Below are 25,069 nucleotides of genomic sequence, written 5' to 3'. Positions count from 1 at the left end.
TATTTAAAAAGGAGGGAGAGAAAAAACAGGGAATTACAGACCAGTTAGCCTATCATCAGTAGTGGGGAAAATGCTAGAGTCTATTATAAAGGATGTAATAACAGAACACTTGGAAGGCATTAATGGGATTGGACAATGTCAGCATGGGTTTATGAAAGGGAAATCATGCTTAACAAATCTACTGGAGTTTCTTGAGGATGTAACTCGTAAAATAGATAGGGAAGAACCAGTGAATTTGGATTTGGATTTTCAGAAGGCTTTTGATAAGGTCCCACACAAGAGGTTAGTGTGCAAAATTAAAGCACATGGGATTGGGGGGAATATACTGGCATGGATTGAGAATTGGTTGACAGACAGGAAACAGAGAGTAGGAATAAACGGGTCTTTTTCCGGGTGGCAGGCAGTGACTAGTGGGGTACCGCAGGGATCAGTGCTTGGGCCCCAGCTATTCACAATATATATCAATGATTTGGATGAGGGAACTAAATGTAACATTTCCAAGTTTGCAGACAACACAAAGCTGGGTTGGAATGTGAGCTGTGAGGAGGATGCAAAGAGGCTCCATTGTGATTTAGACAAGTTGGGTGAGTGGGCAAGAACATGGCAGATGCAGTATAACGTGGATAAATGTGAGGTTATCCACTTTGGTTGTAAAAACAAAAAGGCAGATTATTATCTGAATGGTGATAGATTGGGAAAAGGGGAGGTGCAACGATACCTGGGTGTCCTTGTACACCAGTCGCTGAAAGCGAGCATTCAGGTGCAGCAAGCAGTTAGGAAGGCGAATGGTATGTTGGCCTTCATTGCAAGAAGATTTGAGTACAGGAACAGGGATGTCTTACTGCAGTTATACAGGGCCTTGGTGAGACCACATCTGGAGTATTGGGTGCAGTTTTGGTCTCCTTATCTGAGGAAGGATGTCCTTGCCATGGAGGGAGTGCAACGAAGGTTTACCAGACTGATTCCTGGGATGGCAGGACTGACAAATGAGGAGAGATTGGGTCGACTCGGCCTATATTCACTAGAGTTTAGAAGAATGAGAGGTGATCTCACCGAAACATATAAAATTCTAACAGGACTAGATAGACTAGATGCAGGGAGGATGTTCCCGATGGCTGGGGAGTCCAGAACCAGGGGTCACAGTCTCAGAATCCGGGGAATGCCATTTAGAACAGAGATGAGGAGAAATGTCTTCACTCAGAGGGTGGTGAACCTGTGGAATTCTCTACCACAGAAGGCAGTGGAGGCCAAGTCATTAGATGTATTCAAGAAGGAGACAGATGTATTTCTTAATGCTAAAGGGATCAAGGGATATGGGGAAAAAGCGGGAACAGGGTACTGTGTTAGACGATCAGCCATGATCATTTTGAATGGCGGAGCAGGCCCGAAGGGCCGAATGGCCTACTCTTGCTCCTATTTTCTATGTTTCTATGTTTCTATGATCTTATTGTAAGGCGCAGCAGGCTCGAGGGGCTGTGTGGCCTACTCCTGCTCCTATTTCTTATGTTCTTACGTAGATCACCTCCAAACTGCATGAATTTCAGAGACTTAAAGGAAGACAGCCAAATCTTCTTCCATTATCAGTCCCAGTACCATTATCCTTCCTCTTTAGAAAAAGGATTCCTGTTCCCAAGTCTCAGCAAATTTATGTAATGAACAGTTGGGCTGTTTCAATAAGGAAGTTGCCAAACTGATCTCAGCTGGGCAGTAGCAGGTCCACTTTAGTGCTGCCAGAGTAGGTGGGGAAAACTGACCAGGATTCCCACTCCTGATCAATATCCACAGACGCCTGCTGAAAACGCTTGTGTTTGTAGATATTGGATGAGGACAGGATCGGGATTGGCTGTGATGCCCTTTGCGATCAAATGGCGTTCGAACACTCACTGCCAATACCCACACATGAATAATGACTACTTAGGTGAAGTGCCAGTGGGCAGCCAGTACCCCCGAAAAAAGACAACACATCCAGAGGGGAGGGAGAAAAATTGATGTGAATTTTTCAAAAACTTTTTAAAGATGGAAAAAAAAGAAGTCACATGTTAAATCCCTGTTCATTGGTTAGCACTTGTGCTTCAGAGCAAACTGGTGACAGTTTCAACCTGATGGTTGAGAACATGGAGGAATTCTTGACACTTAGCATTCAGGAGAGCAGTAACCTTTGGCAGCTCCAGATCCTTCAACAACATTGGGTACCTGGCCTCTTGTGGTACAGCAGATGAGTTGTTGAATAGGATAAGTGCCTTCCATATGTGACATCAATGACAAATGCATATTCAGAAGGGCCCCTTTGGAAAGTATGGTTTTTGCCCCTGAATTCCTCATTTTCATCAACAATCTGGCGGATGTTGTCAAGCAATGTTCTCCTTTATGACAACATCTTCTACACAATGGTTAATTCCCATCTGAAAGATAGACAGTGACTGAGTCATAGATATAGACAGATATAGCAAGATAGAAGCAGAATTGGACAGTTTGAAGACAGATTCACAATGATGGTGACCACCTATATTGGTACCAAGCTCCCTTCCGTTAGAAATTGTCATGACTTAACTTTCACATGGAAATTATACTGGGCCAAACGTGGGCAGAGGTGGCTGAAAAAACTTTAGCAATGTCCCACCCACTCATCATTTTCAGTAACCACGATGTTTTATAAAGTCATGGCATGTGTTGGTGTTCAGTAATAGAGAGATCCACGATCCTGGATTCGAAATATAATGCAGGAAATCCAGGGCCTGGGTTATCCTGGACGATATTTGGTTAGTATTGAGGGAGGTCCATGGCCCAGGTAACCCCATGGATGATAGGTGGTCTGTACTGAGGGAGGTCCATGGCCCAGGTAACCCCATGATGATAGGTGGTCAGTACTGAGGGAGGTCCATGGCCCAGGTAACCCCATGGATGATAGGTGGTCTGTACTGAGGGAGGTCCATGGCCCAGGTAACCCCATGGATGATAGGCGGTCAGTACTGAGGGAGGTCCATGGTCCAGGCAACACCTTGGATGATAGGCGGTCAGTACTGAGGGAGGTCCACGGCCCAGTTTGCCCCTTGGATGATAGGCGGTCAGTACTGAGGGAGGTCCATGGCCCAGTTTGCCCCTTGGATGATAGGTGGTCAGTACTGAGGGAGGTCCATGGTCCAGGCAACACCTTGGATGATAGGCGGTCAGTACTGAGGGAGGTCCACGGCCCAGTTTGCCCCTTGGATGATAGGTGGTCAGTACTGAGGGAGGTCCATGGCCCAGTTTGCCCCTTGGATGATAGGTGGTCAGTACTGAGGGAGGTCCATGGCCCAGTTTGCCCCTTGGATGATAGGTGGTCAGTACTGAGGGAGGTCCATGGCCCAGTTTGCCCCTTGGATGATAGGCGGTCAGTACTGAGGGAGGTCCATGGCCCAGTTTGCCCCTTGGATGATAGGCGGTCAGTACTGAGGGAGGTCCATGGCCCAGTTTGCCCCTTGGATGATAGGCGGTCAGTACTGAGGGAGGTCCATGGCCAAGTTTGCCCCTTGGATGATAGCTGGTCAGTACTGAGGGAGGTCCACAGTCCAGAGAGAAGAGGAAATGAGATTGAAGAAAACTGATTTGTCCAACAGAAATTTCTTACCTGTCCATGAGAGACGGTAGGACTGGCAGAACCGCCAGGCTGGGAGAACGCCATTGGAGGCAGTGCCTTCAGCATCATATTATGCATAATTATCTGGTGCATCTGGGCATTTTGCATTAACATCAGCTCAACCATATCTGTGAACAAATTAATAAAAGATTATATTAAACAAGAAGCTAAGTGCCGGGGGTGGGGGCAGGGAGATTAGAGGGGGTACATTTCACATAAGGCAGGCATTTATGCTTCACACGAGCCTTGTCCCACCCCTCTTCATCTAATCCTATCAGGATACCCTTCTATTCCTTTCTCCCTCGTGTTTATCTAGCTTCCCCTTAAATGCATCTATGATATTTGCCTCAACTACTCCTTGTGGGAGCGAGTTCCACATTCTCACCACTCTCTGGGTAAATAAGTTTCTCCTGAATTCCCGATTGGATTTATTGGTGACTATTTTATATTTATGGTCTCTGGACTCCCCCACAAGTGGAAACATTTTCTCTACATCTACCCTATCAAACCCTTTCATTATCTTAAATACCTCTATCAGCTCAGCCTTCTCTTTTCCAGAGAAAAGAGCTCCAGCTTGTTCAGCCTTTCCTGATAAGGATATCCTCTCAGTTCCAGTATCATCCTTGTGAATCTTTTTTGCACCCTCTCCAATGCCTCTATATCCTTTCTATAATATGGAGACCAGAACTGTGCACAGAGATAGGGAGGGGTGAAATCATTAAGAGATTTAAACACGAAGATGAGAATTTTAAATTTGAGGCGTGCCAATGTCGGTCAGCAAGGATAGGGATGATTGGTGGATGGGACTTGGTATGGGACAGGATGCGGGGTTTTGGATGAGCTGAAGCTCATGGAGGGTGGAAGATGGGAGGCCGGCCAGGAGAGCGTTGAAATAGTCGAGTGTGGAGGTAACAAAGGCATGGATGAGGGTTTCTGCAGCAGATGAGCTGAGGCGGGGGCGGAGACGGGCGATGTTACGGAGGTGGAAGTAGGCGGTCTTGGTGATGCAGAGAAAATGGGTTTGGAAGCTCAGCTCAGGGTAAAATAGGCCACCAAAGTTGCAATTGGTCTGTTTCAACCTGTGACAATGGCCAGGCAAGGGGATGGACTCAATGGTGAAGGTACAAAGTTTGTGGCGGGAACCGAAGACAATGCCTTCGGCCTTCCCAATATTTAACTGTCGAATATTGCGGCTCATCCAAGACTGGATGTCAGACAAGCAGTCTGACAGCGCAAAGGCAACGGAGGGGTCGAGAGGCGGTGGTGAGGTAGAGCTGGGTGTCGTCAGCATACATGTGGAACCTGATGTGTTTTCAGATGATGTCGCCGAGGGACAGCCTGTAGATGAGAAATAGGAGGGGGTCAAGGATGGATCCTTGGGGGACTCCAGAGGTAACAGTGCAGGAGTGGGAAGAGAAGCCATTGCGGGTGATTCTATGGCTATGACTGGATCGATAAGAATGGAACCAGGCGAGCGCAGTCCCACCCATTGGACGACGGAGGAGTGGCATTGGAGGAGGATGGTGTGGTCAACTGTGTCGAAGGCTGCAGACAGGTCGAGAAGGATGAGGAGGGACAGATTACCACGGTCACAGAGGATGTCACTTGTGACTTTGATTAGGGGCGATTCAGTACTGTGGCAGGGGGCGGAAACCTGATTAAAGAGATTCAAACTCGGCTGTGCAGGAAAGATGGGCACAGATTTAGGAGGCGACTGTGTGTTCAAGGACTTTGGAGAGGAAAGGGAGGTTGGAGATGGGGCGGTAATTTCCAAGGACAGAGGGGTCAAGGGTGGGTGATGACGGTGGTTTGCGAAGCAATGGGAAACTACCCCAGCAGAGGGGACCATTTACAATGTCAGCTAAAGTGGGGACTAGGAAGGGAAGTTGGGTGCTCAGCAGTTTATTGAGAATGAAGTCAAGGGAGCAGGAGGTGGGTCTCTTGGGCAAGATGAGCTCAGAAAGAGCATGAGGGGAGATAGGAGGGAACCTAGAGAAAGGTTTAGGGCCAGGGGAAGGGAGGGGCCTTGGGAGAGATTTGACTTGGTGAACAAGGAGAAGCAGGGAAATAAGCAGAGGCAGCAGAACGGATAACCTCAATCTTAGTGACAAAGAGGTCCATGAGCTTCTCACACTGGTTCTTGGAGGGTGGAGGGGCTGGGGAGAGGGGTTTAAGGAGAAAGGTGGTAGCGGAGAAAGGAAGCTGGGGGTTATCGTTGCTCTCCAGAATGGACCTGGAACAGTGAACATCTTTGGCAGAGGAGGGGAATGCCTGATACAGCTTGATGTGGTCCAGCCAGATCTGGTCACATTTCTAAATGAGCTGTGCACCAAATACGCTCAAGTCTGCACCCCTTGGACTTCAGGTAGCAATGATGGGGACTATTCCGGGGAATAACTGGGATGCGAGAGAGTAAGGGTTTTACTGGGGACAAGGTTGAGCAGATCAGTAGCTGCAGAAGTATTGTGGTAAATGGAGGGCCAAAGGTTAGACAGTTGGGAGCTTGAAAGTGCCGTTTTAAGTGACTTGGAGGAGTTATTTCTGGGGCTTACGCAGAAGGAAGTGGGTGGGGAGATACGGGCGGTGAAGGATACAAGGAATTGGTCAGAGATGCTTTGTCTGTGATCGAGACTGTAGGAGTAGAGAGGCCAAGTGAGATAGCACAGTTGAGGGGGTGGCCGTGAATATGGGTTGGAGAGGTTTATTTGGAGGGAGAGGTTTAGGAATGCAGAATGGTGGTGAAATCAGAGGAGAGAGGTGAGATGCAGGTTGAAATCACCGAGGATGAGGAGTTGCTCAGTGCAGAGGCTGAGGGATGAAAGAAGAGAGGGTCTCTCGGGGAGAAACTCGGCGTAGAGCTTGAGGGTGGGAGGTAGAGAACGAGGATTTTAAAGGAGAGGCGAGAGGGGTGGAACAAGGTGAGGTGCTTAAAGGAGGAGAAATCACCAGAGGAGTAGGGGGAGAGACCAAAGTGTGATTTAGTGATAAGGACCACACCATCACCGGAATGGTCTGGACGAGGCAGGTGGTTAAACGTGTAGCCACATAGGGAGGCTTCGGTAAGGGATAAGAGGTCACCACCCCTCAACAAAGCTTTGGTCCGAGCCATAATGTCAATGCAATCATGTACAATAAGGTTGTGGATGGCAAGGGCCATGTTCAGAAGTGAATGGACATTCTAGAGGGAAATGTGAAGAGGGAGAATGATTATTGATCCGCAGTCAAAGTCCGGGGGGGACAGTAGCGGGCGGTCCGGGGGGGGGGGGGGGAACAGTGGCGGGCAGTCCGGGGGGGGGGGGGGGGACAGTGGCGGGCGGTCCGGGGGGGGGGGGGGAACAGTGGCGGGCGGTCCGGGGGTGGGGGGGAACAGTGGCGGGCGGTCCGGGGGGGGGAACAGTGGCGGGCGGTCCGGGGGGGGGGGGACAGTGGCGGGCGGTCCGGGGAGGGTGGGGGACAGTGGCGGGCGGTCCGGGGGGGGGGGAGACAGTGGCGGGCGGTCCGGGGGGGGCGGTGGGGGACAGTGGGTGAGAGAGTACGATGGGGCAGTTGGGGTTGCTACTCGTAGGAAGGCAACGATGACAACCTCAATGGGTTCTTCGGAGGAGGAACAGAGAGGCTCAGAGGGAAGCTGTGGGCTTATCTAAGAGGAAGTGAAGCCTGTGGCGCTGGCAGGAGAGTAGGAAAGCAGAGGAGCAGTGATGGATTTGGGTCAGGATTGGAGAAAGCAAAGTATCCGAGAGTGGAGAAAAGAAAGGTGGTATGACTGGGCAACAGGAAGGGACGGAGACAGAGGGGCCGCGAGGGGCAAGGGAAAAGATCGAAGTAATGGGCTGTGTCTGGAGATGCAGCCAAGAGGTGTAGTAGATACACCAGTTCTATAATACATGCTAATTCTGGGAGAAGTGGTTGCTGCTACAAGATGTCACTGACCCCAAATGATGCCTGTCTATAAATAGGAGGATAATGAAGGCCAATGCCGCTCTCACACCGGAACTGCACCTGACTTAAGTTAAGTTGGTAGAAAAGAGGGGATTTTACCTTCATGGGTTGTCAAACCAGGAAGTGGTTTAGTTCCCAGGCTTTGACTGTTAACAAGCTTTGTTTAAAGTATACAGTGGTGTTCCCCAGGAGTCGGTATTAGGACCACAGCTCTTTTTGATATATATTAATGACCTGCAAATGATACGAAACTCGGGAATGTAGTAAACAATGTGGCGGATAGTAACAGACTTCAGGAGGACATAGTCAGACTGGTGAAATAGGCAGACACATGGCAGATGAAATTTAACACAGAAGTGTGAAGTGATGCATTTTGGCAGGAAGAATGAGGAGAGGCAATATAAACTAAATGGTCCAATTTTAAAGGGGGTGCAGGAATAGAGAGACCTGGGGATGCAGGAACAGAGAGACCTGAAGCTGGGAGGACAAATTAATAAGGATCCTTGGCTTTATAAGCTGAAGCACAGAGAACAAAAGCAAGGAAGTTATGTTAAACCTTTATAATAACAGCCTCAGCTATTTACAATCTATATTAATGACTTAGATGAAAGGACCAAGTATAATGCATCCAAGTTTGCTGACGACACAATGTTAGGTGGGAAAGTAAACTGTGAGGAGGAAATAAAGATATATAGGATAGCAAAGGGATTATAGACAGATTGAGTGAGTGGGCAAGAAGGCGGCAGATGGAATATAATGTGGGGAAATGTGAGGTTATTCATGGGTAGGAAGAATAGAAAAACAGAATATTTTTTAAATGGTGAGAAACTATTAAATGTTGGTGTTCAGAGAGATTTGGGTGTCCTCGTACAAGAAACACAAAAAGTTAGCATGCAGATACAGCAAGCAATTAGGAAAACAAATGGAATGTTGGTCTTTATTGCAAGGGGATTAGAGTACAAGAGTAGGGAAGTCTTATTACAATTGTACAGGGCTTTAGTGAGACCTCACCTGGAGTACAGTGTACAGTTTTGGTCTCCTTATCTAAGGAAGGATATACTTGCCTTAGAGGCGGTGCAATGAAGGTTCACTAGATTAATTCCTGGGATGACAGGGTTGTCCTATGAGGAGAGGTTGAGTAGAATGGGCCTATACTCTCTGGAGTTCAGAAGAATGAGAGGGGATCTCATTGAAACATATAAGATTCTGAGAGGGTTTGACGGGGTAGATGCTGAGAGGTTGTTTCCCCTGGTTGGAGAGTCTAGAACTAGGGGGCATAGTCTCAGGATAAGGGGTCGGCCATTGAAGACTGAGATGAGGAGGAATTTCTTCACTCAGAGGGTTGTGAATCTTTGGAATTCTCTACCCCGGAGGGCTGTGGATGCTGAGTCATTGAGTATATTCAAGGCTGAGATCGATAGATTTTCGGACTCTAGGGGAAACTAGGGATATGGGAATTGGGCAGGAAAGTAGAGTTGAGATCGAAGCTCAGCCATGATCTTAATTGAATGGCGGAGCAGGCTCGAGGGGCCATATGGCCTACTCCTGCTCCTATTTCTTATGTTCTTATAAATCACTGGTTAGGCCCCAACTGGAGTATTGTGTCCAATTCTGGGTACCACACTTTAGAGAGAGTGCAGAAAAGATTTACTAGAATGATTCCAGGGATGAGGGACTTCAGTTACGTGGATAGACTGGAGAAGCTGGGGTTGTTCTCCTTAGAAAACACAGGTTTAAGGTGATTGGCAAAAGATCCAAAGGCGACATGAGGAAAACGTTTTTTTACGCAGCGAGTGGTTAGGATCTGGAATGCGCTGCCTGAAAGTGTGGTGGGAGCAGGATCAATTGGGGCTTTCAAAATTGAATTAGATAGTACCTGAAGGAGAAAAATTTGGGCTACAGGGAAAGAGCGGGGCTGAGGGACTAGCTGGATTGCTGTTGCAGAGAGCTGGTGCAGGCTCGATGGGCCGAATGGCCTCCTTCTGTGCCATAGCCATTCTATGAGTCTCTGATCCTACAGCAGAGAAGGGGAGATTTAATAGAGGTCTTCAAAATCATGAAGGGTTTTGGTAGAGTAAAGAAGGAGAAACTGTTTCCAGTGTCAGAAGGATCAGTAACCAGAGGACACAGATTTAAAGTAATTGTCAAAAGAACCAGAGGCGACATGAGGAGAAATTTATTTACACAGCGAGTTGTTATGATCTGGAATGCGCTGCCTGAAAGGGCGGTGGAAGCAGATTTAATGATAACTTTCAAAAGGGAATTGGATAAATACTTAGAGAAATATATCACCGTTCCTTCATCGTCGCTGGGTCAAAATCCTGGAACTCCCTACCTAACAGCATTGTGGGAGAACCTTCACCACATGGAATGCAGCGGTTCAAGAAGGCGGCTCACCACCACCTTCTCGAGGGCAATTAGGGATGGGCAATAAATGCTGGCCTCGCCAGCGACGCCCACATCCCATGAACGAATTTTTAAAAAAATTGCAAGGCTATGGGGAAAGAACAGGGGAATGGGACTAATTGGATAGCTCTTTCAAAGAGCCAGCACAGGCACAATGGGCTGAATGGCCTTCTTCTGTGCTGTATCTTCTATGATTCTATGAAAACATCAGCTTTGATTGAAGCAGTTGGAAAAATCGTTCCTCAGTTGTGCAAGAGAGGATTCTGCAAACTCCCTTTCAGCAACTTCAACCAGGGAGTCCTTTTACCATGGGACTCACTGTGGGCTTTCTCACATACATCCCTCAAGGATGTCTCAGAAGCTGGCTGCATAAGGAGGCAACAGTTCAGTGAGGAGGCAGTGAAGGAACTCTGTCTCCTGTTAAAAAATTTACCTCCAAACACCCTCTCAAACACAAAAATCAAACAACAGTCTAATTTCATAACACTGGGCTTCCTATCACAAAGTGGCTTCACTGTGCATATATATTTTTACAGCAAGTGTTTCTTATCACCACAGTGCCTACTCCTGGTGCCTCTTTGTGCTGTTCTTAAACCTATCCTGGTGCCAAGGACACCAGCGGTGAGTGGCTGCCCTGTGGCAGCATGAATCTCTTGGGACTGAGATGGCCCTGGTCTCAGGGTCCTAGGAGGACTCTTCACAGGCTTCTTTGTCACTTCCAGTGCTTTGACAGCCTGGTCCTGTGCCCTGACACTAACATGAGGAGGTATCTGAGGGGGTTGGCTAGAAAGTTGACACCAGCTGTCATCAGGACAGAGGACAGCACGGTGAAGGTGATCCAGCCCGGCCACTTGTACTGGGTCCTGGATTTGAGTGCCCGCTGGTGAGCAGAAGGGCAGATCTGATGGTAGCAGTTAGATCCTTCAGACCCCGAGAGATGTCACCTTAAAGATCTTGGAAGGCGGTTTCCAGTCTTCTTTCCAAATGGTCCCTGAAGGCTGGTGGTCAAAGCATTCACTGTGAACGCACTGACTGGTCTGGTGGTCTCTGTCATGGGGCATGGATGCAAATGTTCATGGTGCCATTACCTGCTCCAGGTAGCGCTGCCTTGTGTCGAATCCTTCTTGAATATTGGCACCGAGGATGGTCTCTCTGCCTATATTTGTGCCATTTCCAGTCCATGTAGGTCCAGAGCTGAAAACTGCCTCAGTCTTCCCCACACTAGGGCTTCAGCAAATAAACTGGGTCGGCATTTCAGTCCAGAATGACTTCTCGGGTTCTCTAAGATGGCCCTCAGTGCCTCCATGTAAATGTGATGCTCATCCAGCATCCTTCTTAGAGCAGGAGCCCAGAGATCTGAATCTGCTGGCTCAGGAGCCAGGGGCTGAATTCTGTTCACCTTCTGTCCCTCACTGTCAGATCAAGTTTACCTTGGCTACTCTGGTAAGATCATTAAATTTCTTCCTGCATTGTAAAGAAGCTCTAGGGCTGAAGGAGGTGGCATTCACTGCCAGTCACCTCCCTCCACAAAGTTCATACCGTATTCATCTTGAGTTTCTTGTCCATGACCCCAAACAGACTGTCCCTCCTTCTCCCTATCTCTGATAGGAGGCCACACAGGGTAGGATCCCTGACGTTTGCTGTTTGTTTCTTCGATCTCTCCCAGGTTGCCTGTTTCCTCCAGTTTGGTTTGGTGGGCACCAAGACCTCAGGGTGCGAAGCGGTGGTGCAATGGTGCTGTTGGAATTTCAGGCTCACCGTATCATATCATGTGGAGGCAACACTTACTGAGGCATTCCATTAATTTTTAGAATGCACGATGTGATGCCACCCTGTCCTGCCATGGTTCCAGTCTGTCTTGCCCCAATACACTCTACCATGGAACGATGGGTCATGGGATTCCACTTGCAATGCTTCATATTCTTCATTTACCATTTTAGTCATGGGGAGATGCTTCCAATTGGGAATGTACCAATTCAGGCATGGGGAGGGGCTTCCAATTGGGAATGTACCATTTTAGCCATGGGGAGGCGCTTCCAATTGGGAATTTACTATTTCAGCCATGGGGAGGCCCTCTCAATTGGGAATGGCCTATGGTGAAGCAGACTCACAATAATGAAGGGAAAATGATAACGGATGCCTGAAAGCAAACACTAGCTCCTCCAATGGTTTAGTCGATAAATGGACTGCCCAGTGGTACTGAGCCATTAACAACATGGAGTTCCCAGGTTTAATTCCTGGCCTAACTAAGTTAGCAGACAGTCTGGTGGTCTGGGCAGTAGACTCAGACCAGGCAGTCCTCAATGAGGTATGGGAAGAATCAGCCAGGCTTCCTGTTCCATATCACGATCCAGTTATCCCTGCTAGAAAGTGCACGTGTGTGGTGTTGGGTGAGCACAGGGTCAGGCTGACTCCATTTAAACAACCTGGCTGAACTCACTGCGAACAATGACCACCTGGGTGAGACACTGGAGCTGAGACTTCCAAAGGCAGTGAAGCCATACGCTAAGAATGAGTCAGGTCCTTCAGAGGGAAATTAGCAACAAAAAAAACAGAACGTTTAATAAAAACATATTTTCTTAATGGTGAGAGGCTAGGAGCTGTGGAAGAGCAAAGAGATTTGGGTCTCCACACGTACAAATCACAAAAAGCTCGTGCACAGGTACAAGAAACAATCAAAAAGACTAATAGAATGTTGGCCTTTATCGTAAGGGGGCTGGAATACAAAGGGGAGGAAGTTATACATCAGTCGTACAAAGCCTTGATCAGAGTCCATCTGGTGTACTGCGTTCAGTTTTGGACAACAAACCCCCAGGCCTTGGAGGGGTACAGAGCAGATTTACCAGAATGATATCAGGGCTTGTGGTAATCCAATACCTCTGATGGCCCCTCTTGTGCACCCTGCTTCCGTGCTCTCCCTCACACCACTCATCTAACATCTATCCAGGTCCCCTCTCAGGTGCCCCACGTGCAGTCTATTTCTTTACTGACACCTCTGTGCCTTTCCCATACAATCTGCTTTAATGTTTTACGCCCTATAGTAAGAGCCTTGTAAGGGAGAGGGATTCAGAGGAAAAAGGGATTCATAGGAAAAAAAGGTACAAGGAATATCAAGAGGGATGCAAAAGCACATTCAGCTACTATCCCACAAAGGAAAAGCAGACCTCTTTCTTACACTATTCAGTTTTGAACCAATTTAGGGTTAAGATTGAAACCAGCCAACAAACCACATAGGCAAATCCATTTTGCATTCATATGCATTCATGTGCAACATGCTTTAAAAATACTGGCCTGTCCTGTCAAGTTTCAGACTGTACAAAAGGTGACTGTGCTAATCAGAGCATTCCTCCCTCACGGCATGTCAGCATCCAATTTTTAAAATCCAGAACCAGAAGTACACAGCAGAGGCGTATACATGTGCAGTAAGTATACCTGTGTGCCAAGCTAAGTGTTAACAGTAAGATCACCTCTCTCGCCCCATTTGAATCGCTAGATGCAGCAGAAGCCTACTGAGATATCACTGGTGAGAAAAGATGCTGAACTGTGTTATTCAATTTGGAGACCACTCATTGGCACATCCCATAATTAACAGGGGGCTAAAAACAGCCTGTTGATCTTAGAGAGAGAAAATGGCAGGTCTCCTTGGGGAAGAGGGGAGAGAAGGGGAGGAAACGATCCTTCAAAAGTTACACATTGCTATGTACAACTAGGGTGGGCACCTCTTACTCAGTCCAAAACCAGACGGGAGTGGCATCTACATAACTGGTCCGTTTACACAGGGCACACAACAGTTCACACAGCTTTTTATTAGCTCAGCAATTGAAAAATGGACTTTTCTCATCTGGTTGTTGGTCAAAATTTACACGGGGTCACTCCTGAAACCAGAGCGTGCAATTCAAAGTCGGACCGTGTATACCTGGCATGACTCACAGATATAAACACAGGACAAATGCCTCCTTCAAAAGCCTTTAACAACGAAATAAAACTGCACGTTTAGAAACATTTCTTACCCTCCTTGATGCTGCCTGATCTGAGTGGCGGTAGAGCCTGTGGAGGAGGGATCTGGGTGATGAGTGGCTGTTGCTGTGGTAACTGCTGTATGATTGTTGCGGGTTGCTGGGGGAGCTGGGGAGAGAGAAGTGGGAATGAAGGGCAGGCAGAAATAGCTGAGAAACAATAAAGTGAGGCCGTAAATGAAATTCAGTCACTGGATACCATGCTGCTTAAAAAACTTTAGAGGGAAAATGGGTATTGGGTAAAACTCTGTTCTTTCACCTTTGGGCGCTGGATTACAATCCAGTGAAAAGGGATGAAAATCTTCCCACACTGCTAAATATTTTAATCATTCATTTTCTTTAAGTGACTTGACTCTAGTTCATAGCATACTCACTTCTGGATTAGGAGTTTGTGGGTTTGAGCCCCATAATCACATTATTTAGGTTGTCACCCCGGGGCAGTACTGAGAGTACTACCTTGTCAGCAGTGATAGTCCTCAGATGAGGCGTTAAACCGAGGCCCAGTATATCGACAGGTTGATGTTAAAGATCTATTGACCTATTTGAAGACGAGCAGGGTGTCCTAGTGTCCTGGTGCTCTGGTGTCCTGGTCAACATTCCCTCCTTTGATGGTGTTGATTGTAACTCCACCAAAAACAAACCAGATGAACTGCTTTTTCACCTTATTGCTGATTGTGGGACATTACGAGCGCAGATTGGCTGCTGTGTTTTCCTACATAACAATAACCACTGCACTTCAAAATAATTAATTGTATGAAGGGCTCTGAGATGTTTTGACCTTATTAGGGAACGAATGTTCTTACTTATAGATTATAGGTTATTCCACGGGATGATAGGGTTCGAAAGAATTTATTGGCTTTCATAGGAATTAAGCATAAAATGATAACTATTATTACCAATAATCACAGATACACAATGATTATTACCAATAATCACACATTCACAATGATTATTACCAATAATCACACATTCACAATGATTATTACCAATAATCACAGATACACAATGATTATTACCAATAATCACAGATACACAATGATTATTACCAATAATCACAGATACACAATGATTATTACCAATAATCACAGATATACAATGATTATTACCAATAATCACACATACACAATGATTATTACCAATAATCACAGATACACAATGATTATTACCAATAATCACACATATACAATGATTATTACCAATAATCATACATATACAATGATAACTATTATTACCAATAATCACACATATACAATAATAACTATTATTAATAGTAATCACACATGTACATTGATAACTATTATTACCAATAATCATACATATACAATGATAACTATTATTATCAATAATCACACATATACAATAATAACTATTATTAATAGTAATCACACATGTACATTGATAACTATTATTACCAATAATCACACACATGCTTGAGACACTTACGATACAAGGTACTGGAGAATTCACACATTTCAGGTTTTGAGCTCGAGGGGACTGGCTGGCCAAGTGATGTCGAATTCTGAAGTATCTATTTTAACACCCTCTTTCTACCGTTCTTTCACTTTGGCCATGTGAGAATCCATATGATTCCACGTTATTACCTCATCCAATTAGCTGGAATTCAGTTTTAACAAGAATCACTCCCCAAGCCTTCACCTTGACTGAATTGTCAATCAAGTCATTCAACTGGTGACAATTACAGGGGTCCAAGACTCTCCGACTGGCGAGTTATCACTTGCCGTTGGCAGATGTGTCTTTGGAGGAGCTAATCTGTAGGTGGACAGCTGCTGGGACAAAGAAAATTTGTAGCTGAATGTTTATCAGCTAAAGACTCTGTCTGGTAAATGAAACTGATATTTCCAGCGTTCTAACAAAAATTCAATTAACATGTAAAAGCTAAAAGTTAATTGTAAGAATTAGCTGTTTCCTTACAACACAATGAAGCAGGATATAAATTATGCCTTATTATTTATGTTTCAGATGCTAATCAACTTGCATTTTCTGTTTTTATCTCGGTATTTTTTATCTGAAATGCAGGCCCACCAACTCTCCTTCATTCAGTCAGAGTCTCACGCATAAGATGCTGATATCCTACCTCAGGATCACAATCCCTCATGTAAATGCATTATACCAAGATAGCTCCATAGGAAGCTATGGAGGCAGAGACATCCCAGCATTCATTGTAGTAGTGAAAGTCCTCTATTAGAACTAGAGCCCTCGCACTGCATTGACACTGCCCACACTCATTTCATGGAGGACCCTCACAGCCAACAGACAGAGGAGATTTCCATCCGATTCATCTGGCCTGGATTTGAACTCATGTCCCAGTCTTTAACCCACTGTACCACCCATCCTCCCTGTTTCTTTAGTTCTAATATACACATTGCAGTGACTGCAGTGAAACTGGGATTGTTTGAGGGAAGTCAAACAGATCTTGCAGCGATTTGTAATCTTTACACATTTGTCCACTTCAAGCATGAGGTTCAGGAGCCATTTACCCCAGATTAGTTTGTTACAGATAAAGGGGAATTCCTGTTCGCAAGTTCTTGTCTTCTTAACTGAAATTTCTGTAAAGGGGAACCAGCCCGTGTTTGAACCCTGGGCCATTTCCCGGTGCCTGGTCTCCAACCTTACCGTGTGTTGGATAATCCGAGGCGGCTCTGGTGGGGGCTGCTGGTAGACATGAATCGGTGGTGCCTGCTGAATGGGCTCCAGGCGCGGGTACCGTCTCCGAGTCCCTCCCCACGTGTGGGGCCGCGAGATCTCGTCCAACATGTGCTGTTCCTGAAAATATAAACGTTGGATTATCGCAATGGTCGGTTGTTTTGCGTGCTTCAGTCTTCTTGCTCTTTCAATCTCTGTTTCTCACCGTGTCACACAGCACCACTTTCAGCCTGTCATGTTCAGAAACTTGGAGCGTAGCAGGCAGGAAAATGGGTGCTGTGGACCTGGGCGTACTCAGTGTACTGTGGTTGCTAAGCATTGTCCAAAATCCGAAAATAATAGCCCGTCCTGCCTTGGCCGGCAACCAAGCATTGGTTTCAGAATCTCTACATCTTGTTCGGTGCAGGCTTCAGGGCTGTCACTAACACAGCGCAAGGATTACTTGCAGAAAGGGATAACTACACGAGCCTTCTCTTTTGTTTTAACCCTTTTTCTTTTGGTTCCTCCTCAGCCATCCCTGGATATCTGGCAGAATCTCCCCTCCTCCTTCTGTAAAGACGGATGAAAAGTAGTGGTTTAACCTGACCCCGATATCTTCCTCCCATTACACCTTCAGTTTTTAAACAGGTAACGGCCCGAGCATGGTTGGGGCAGGAACGGAGATGGCCTGGTGGAGGCTGCTGATCCTGGAACAGGCTTCTCAGTTCTCGGGTTGCACCAAATATTTTTTCTGGCGCTGAGGGCCAAGGACCAGACCTGTGGGGGTGCTCTAGCTCCCTACAAATTGCAGAATAGCATATCTGGTAATCTATCATCAAACAAAACACTCCTGTTGCTCACTGGAAATGACACAAGCATTCTCATTCTCCGAGCCGTTAAATAATATTCCATCAAGCCATGTGACGATAACATATGAAGCAGGTTTATTAACAGTCAAATTTATCAGAAGCAATAGGACAACACCGCAGATATTCAAAGACCCGGCACAGGCACGAGGGGTCGAACGGCCTCCTTCTGTGCTGTAACAAACAACGATACTCTACTATAACCACTATGAAATAATTAACTTACATTCAATTTTCAATTTCTTGGTTCGTTGAACAAGAGGTGAAGCACCTTACTGACTTCGTATTATCGCTCAGCCTGGACCAGCATCCAGATCACAAAACAAAACCAGGGCACCCCCACCCATCAAAACTGAGGCACTCCCACCAATCAAAACTGAGGCACCCCCACCCATCAAAACCGAGGCACCCCCACCCATCAAAACCGAGGCACCCGCACACATCAAAACTGAGGCACTCCCACACTTCAAAACCGAGGCACCCCCACCCATCAAAACCGAGGCACCCGCACACATCAAAACTGAGGCACTCCCACACTTCAAAACCGAGGCACCCCCACCCATCAAAACCGAGGCACCCCCACCCATCAAAACCGAGGCACCCCCACCCATCAAAACTGAGGCACCCCCACACTTCAAAACCGAGGCATCCCCACCCATCAAAACCGAGGCACCCCCACCCATCAAAACCGAGGCACCCCCACACATCAAAACTGAGGCACTCCCACACTTCAAAACTGAGGCACCCCCACACTTCAAAACTGAGGCACCCCCACCCATCAAAACTGAGGCACCCCCACACTTCAAAACTGAGGCACCCCCACACTTCAAAACTGAGGCACCCCCACCCATCAAAACTGAGGCACCCCCACACTTCAAAACTGAGGCACTCCCACACATCAAAACTGAGGCACCCCCACACTTCAAAACTGAGGCACCCCCACCCATCAAAACTGAGGCACCCCCACACTTCAAAACTGAGGCACCCCCACACTTCAAAACTGAGGCACCCCCACCCATCAAAACTGAGGCACTCCCACACTTCAAAACTGAGGCACTCCCACACTTCAAAACTGAGGCACTCCCACACTTCAAAACTGAGGCACCCCCACACTTCAAAACTGAGGCACCCCCACCCATCAAAACTGAGGCACCCCCACCCATCAAAACTGAGGCACCCCCACCCATCAAAACTGAGGCACCCCCACACTTCAAAACTGAGGCACTCCCACACATCAAAACAGAGGCACCCCCACCCATCAAAACTGAGGCACTCCCACCCATCAAAACTGAGGCACTCCCACACTTCAAAACCGAGGCACCCCCACCCATCAAAACTGAGGCACTCCCACACTTCAAAACTGAGGCACCCCCACCCATCAAAACTGAGGCACTCCCACCCATCAAAACTGAGTCACTCCCACACATCAAAACTGAGGCACTCCCACCCATCAAAACTGAGGCACTCCCACCCATCAAAACTGAGGCACTCCCACCCATCAAAACTGAGGCACTCCCACCCATCAAAACTGAGGCACTCCCACACTTCAAAACTGAGGCACCCCCACACTTCAAAACTGGGGCACCCCCACACTTCAAAACTGAGGCACCCCCACACATCAAAACTGAGGCACCCCCACCCATCAAAACGGAGGCACTCCCACACATCAAAACTGAGGCACCCCCACCCATCAAAACTGAGGCACCCCCACACTTCAAAACTGAGGCACTCCCACCCATCAAAATTGAGGCACTCCCACCCATCAAAACTGAGGCACCCCCACACGTCAAAACTGAGGCACCCCCACACTTCAAAACTGAGGCAGCCCCACACATCAAAACTGAGGCAGCCCCACACATCAAAACTGAGGCACCCCCACCCATCAAAACTGAGGCACCCCCACCCATCAAAACTGAGGCACTCCCACCCATCAAAACTGAGGCACCCCCACCCATCAAAACTGAGGCACTCCCACCCATCAAAACTGAGGCACCCCCACCCATCAAAACTGAGGCACCCCCACCCATCAAAACTGAGGCACCCCCACACTTCAAAACTGAGGCACTCCCACCCATCAAAACTGAGGCACTCCCACACTTCAAAACTGAGGCAACCCCAAACTTCAAAACTGAGGCACCCCCACACTTCAAAACTGAGGCACCCCCACACATCAAAACTGAGGCACCCCCACACTTCAAAACTGAGACACCCCCACCCATCAAAACTGAGGCACCCCCACACATCAAAACTGAGGCACCCCCACACTTCAAAACTGAGACACCCCCACCCATCAAAACTGAGGCACTCCCACACATCAAAACTGAGGCACTCCCACACTTCAAAACTGAGACACCCCCACCCATCAAAACTGAGGCACCCCCACACTTCAAAACTGAGGCACCCCCACACTTCAAAACTGAGGCACTCCCACACTTCAAAACTGAGACACCCCCACACTTCAAAACTGAGGCAGCCCCACACATCAAAACTGAGGCACCCCCACCCATCAAAACTGAGGCACCCCCACCCATCAAAACTGAGGCACTCCCACCCATCAAAACTGAGGCACCCCCACCCATCAAAACTGAGGCACTCCCACACTTCAAAACTGAGGCAACCCCAAACTTCAAAACTGAGGCACCCCCACACTTCAAAACTGAGGCACCCCCACACTTCAAAACTGAGACACCCCCACCCATCAAAACTGAGGCACTCCCACACATCAAAACTGAGGCACTCCCACACTTCAAAACTGAGACACCCCCACCCATCAAAACTGAGGCACTCCCACACATCAAAACTGAGGCACCCCCACACTTCAAAACTGAGACACCCCCACCCATCAAAACTGAGGCACTCCCACACATCAAAACTGAGGCACTCCCACACTTCAAAACTGAGGCACCCCCACACTTCAAAACTGAGACACCCCCACCCATCAAAACTGAGGCACCTCCACCCATCAAAACTGAGGCACCCCCACACTTCAAAACTGAGGCACCTCCACCCATCAAAACTGAGGCACCCCCACACATCAAAACTGAGACACCCCCACACTTCAAAACTGAGGCACCTCCACCCATCAAAACTGAGGCACCCCCACACATCAAAACTGAGACACCCCCACACTTCAAAACTGAGGCACTCCCACACTTCAAAACTGAGGCACCCCCACACATCAAAACTGAGGCACCCCCACACTTCAAAACTGAGGCACCCCCACACTTCAAAACTGAGGCACTCCCACACTTCAAAACTGAGGCACCTCCACACTTCAAAACTGAGGCACTCCCACACATCAAAACTGAGGCACTCCCACACATCAAAACTGAGGCACTCCCACACTTCAAAACTGAGGCACCCCCACACATCAAAACTGAGGCACCCCCACACTTCAAAACTGAGGCACCTCCACACTTCAAAACTGAGGCACTCCCACACTTCAAAACTGAGGCACTCCCACACTTCAAAACTGAGGCACTCCCACACATCAAAACTGAGGCACTCCCACACTTCAAAACTGAGGCACTCCCACACTTCAAAACTGAGGCACTCCCACACATCAAAACTGAGGCACTCCCACACATCAAAACTGAGGCACCCCCACACATCAAAACTGAGGCACTCCCACACATCAAAACTGAGGCACCCCCACACATCAAAACTGAGGCACTCCCACACATCAAAACTGAGGCACTCCCACACTTCAAAACTGAGGCACTCCCACCCATCAAAACTGAGGCACTCCCACCCATCAAAACTGAGGCACCCCCACACATCAAAACTGAGGCACTCCCACACTTCTAAACTGAGGCACCCCCACACATCAAAACTGAGGCACCCCCACACATCAAAACTGAGGCACTCCCACACATCAAAACTGAGGCACTCCCACACATCAAAACTGAGGCACCCCCACACTTCAAAACTGAGGCACCCCCACACTTCAAAACTGAGGCACCCCCACACTTCAAAACTGAGGCACTCCCACACTTCAAAACTGAGGCACCCCCACACTTCAAAACTGAGGCACTCCCACACATCAAAACTGAGGCACCCCCACACATCAAAACTGAGGCACCCCCACACATCAAAACTGAGGCACTCCCACACATCAAAACTGAGGCACCCCCACACATCAAAACTGAGGCACCCCCACACTTCAAAACTGAGGCATCCCCACACTTCAAAACTGAGTCACTCCCACACATCAAAACTGAGGCACTCCCACACATCAAAACTGAGGCACCCCCACCCATCAAAACTGAGGCACCCCCACACATCAAAACTGAGGCACCCCCACACTTCAAAACTGAGGCATCCCCACACTTCAAAACTGAGTCACTCCCACACATCAAAACTGAGTCACTCCCACACATCAAAACTGAGGCACTCCCACACATCAAAACTGAGGCACTCCCACACATCAAAACTGAGGCACCCCCACCCATCAAAACTGAGGCACTCCCACCCATCAAAACTGAGGCACTCCCACACTTCAAAACTGAGGCACTCCCACACATCAAAACTGAGGCACCCACACATCAAAACTGAGGCACCCCCACACTTCAAAACTGAGGCACTCCCACACTTCAAAACTGAGGCACTCCCACACATCAAAACTGAGGCACCCCCACCCATCAAAACTGAGGCACTCCCACACTTCAAAACTGAGGCACTCCCACCCATCAAAACTGAGGCACTCCCACACATCAAAACTGAGGCACCCCCACCCATCAAAACTGAGGCACTCCCACACATCAAAACTGAGGCACTCCCACACATCAAAACTGAGGCACCCCCACACATCAAAACTGAGGCACCTCCACACTTCAAAACTGAGGCACTCCCACACATCAAAACTGAGGCACCTCCACACTTCAAAACTGAGGCACTCCCACACATCAAAACTGAGGCACCTCCACACTTCAAAACTGAGGCACTCCCACACATCAAAACTGAGGCACCTCCACACATCAAAACTGAGGCACTCCCACACATCAAAACTGAGGCACTCCCACACATCAAAACTGAGGCACCTCCACACTTCAAAACTGAGGCACTCCCACACATCAAAACTGAGGCACTCCCACACTTCAAAACTGAGGCACTCCCACACATCAAAACTGAGGCACCCCCACCCATCAAAACTGAGGCACCCCCACACATCAAAACTGAGGCACCCCCACCCATCAAAACTGAGGCACTCCCACACATCAAAACTGAGGCACTCCCACACTTCAAAACTGAGGCACTCCCACACATCAAAACTGAGGCACCCCCACACTTCAAAACTGAGGCACCCCCACACTTCAAAACTGAGGCACCCCCACACATCAAAACTGAGACACTCCCACACATCAAAACTGAGGCACTCCCACACATCAAAACTGAGGCACTCCCACACATCAAAACTGAGGCACCCCCACACTTCAAAACTGAGGCACTCCCACACTTCAAAACTGAGGCACTCCCACACTTCAAAACTGAGGCACTCCCACCCATCAAAACTGAGGCACCCCCACCCATCAAAACTGAGGCACTCCCACACATCAAAACTGAGGCACTCCCACACTTCAAAACTGAGGCACTCCCACACTTCAAAACTGAGGGACCCCCACACATCAAAACTGAGGCACCCCCACACTTCAAAACTGAGGCACTCCCAAACTTCAAAACTGAGGGACCCCCACACATCAAAACTGAGGCACTCCCACCCATCAAAACTGAGGCACTCCCACCCATCAAAACTGAGGCACCCCCACACATCAAAACTGAGGCACCCCCACCCATCAAAACTGAGGCACCTCCACACTTCAAAACTGAGGCACTCCCAAACTACAAAACTGAGGCACTCCCACACTTCAAAACAGAGGCACTCCCACCCATCAAAACAGAGGCACTCCCACCCATCAAAACTGAGGCACTCCCACCCATCAAAACTGAGGCACCCCCACACATCAAAACTGAGGCACCCCCACCCATCAAAACTGAGGCACCTCCACACTTCAAAACTGAGGCACTCCCAAACTACAAAACTGAGGCACTCCCACACTTCAAAACAGAGGCACTCCCACCCATCAAAACTGAGGCACCCCCACCCATCAAAACTGAGGCACCTCCACACTTCAAAACTGAGGCACTCCCAAACTACAAAACTGAGGCACCTCCACACTTCAAAACTGAGGCACTCCCACACATCAAAACTGAGGCACCTCCACACTTCAAAACTGAGGCACTCCCACACATCAAAACTGAGGCACCCCCACCCATCAAAACTGAGGCACCCCCACACATCAAAACTGAGGCACCTCCACACTTCAAAACTGAGGCACTCCCACACATCAAAACTGAGGCACCCCCACCCATCAAAACTGAGGCACCCCCACACATCAAAACTGAGGCACCTCCACACTTCAAAACTGAGGCACTCCCACACATCAAAACTGAGGCACTCCCACACATCAAAACTGAGGCACCCCCACACATCAAAACTGAGGCACCTCCACACATCAAAACTGAGGCACTCCCACACTTCAAAACTGAGGCACTCCCACACATCAAAACTGAGGCACCTCGACACTTCAAAACTGAGGCACTCCCACACATCAAAACTGAGGCACCCCCACCCATCAAAACTGAGGCACCTCCACAATTCAAAACTGAGGCACCCCCACACTTCAAAACTGAGGCACCCCCACCCATCAAAACTGAGGCACCTCCACACTTCAAAACTGAGGCACCTCCACACTTCAAAACTGAGGCACTCCCACACTTCAAAACTGAGGCACCTCCACACTTCAAAACTGAGGCACTCCCACACATCAAAACTGAGGCACTCCCACACTTCAAAACTGAGGCACCCCCACCCATCAAAACTGAGGCACCCCCACACATCAAAACTGAGGCACCCCCACACTTCAAAACTGAGGCACCCCCACCCATCAAAACTGAGGCACCCCCACACTTCAAAACTGAGGCACCCCCACCCATCAAAACTGAGGCACCTCCACACTTCAAAACTGAGGCACCCCCACCCATCAAAACTGAGGCACCTCCACACTTCAAAACTGAGGCACCCCCACACTTCAAAACTGAGGCACTCCCACACATCAAAACTGAGGCACTCCCACCCATCAAAACTGAGGCACCCACACACATCAAAACTGAGGCACCCCCACACTTCAAAACTGAGGCACCCCCACACTTCAAAACTGAGGCACTCCCACACTTCAAAACTGAGGCACCCCCACACTTCAAAACTGAGGCACTCCCACACTTCAAAACTGAGGCACCCCCACCCATCAAAACTGAGGCACCCCCACCCATCAAAACTGAGGCACCCCCACACATCAAAACTGAGGCACCCCCACACTTCAAAACTGAGGCACCCCCACCCATCAAAACTGAGGCACCCCCACACATCAAAACTGAGGCACCCCCACACTTCAAAACTGAGGCACCCCCACACATCAAAACTGAGGCACTCCCACACATCAAAACTGAGGCACCCCCACACATCAAAACTGAGGCACCCCCACACATCAAAACTGAGGCACCCCCACACATCAAAACTGAGGCAC

At 48.4% G+C, this 25,069-nt stretch overlaps 1 protein-coding gene across 1 annotated transcript in view; it reads right to left on the bottom strand.

The window, feature by feature from the left end:
- The window catches only part of zgc:112416 (uncharacterized protein LOC550509 homolog), a 166,280-nt gene that overhangs the window by 17,291 nt on the left and 123,920 nt on the right, over positions 1 to 25,069 (bottom strand). The window contains exons 4-6 of the mRNA XM_067988137.1: positions 16,612 to 16,761; positions 13,972 to 14,086; positions 3,608 to 3,744 (exon numbers count right to left, since the gene is read on the bottom strand). Coding sequence (XP_067844238.1) covers positions 3,608 to 3,744; positions 13,972 to 14,086; positions 16,612 to 16,761 — 402 coding nt within the window. The remainder of the gene's footprint in view (positions 1 to 3,607; positions 3,745 to 13,971; positions 14,087 to 16,611; positions 16,762 to 25,069) is intronic.

This window comes from Heptranchias perlo, chromosome 7 (assembly GCF_035084215.1).
Source record: "Heptranchias perlo isolate sHepPer1 chromosome 7, sHepPer1.hap1, whole genome shotgun sequence".
NCBI classification, from domain to species: domain Eukaryota; kingdom Metazoa; phylum Chordata; class Chondrichthyes; order Hexanchiformes; family Hexanchidae; genus Heptranchias; species Heptranchias perlo.
Note: the sequence above shows the minus strand (reverse complement) of the source record. Positions and strands in the feature narration are given on the sequence as shown.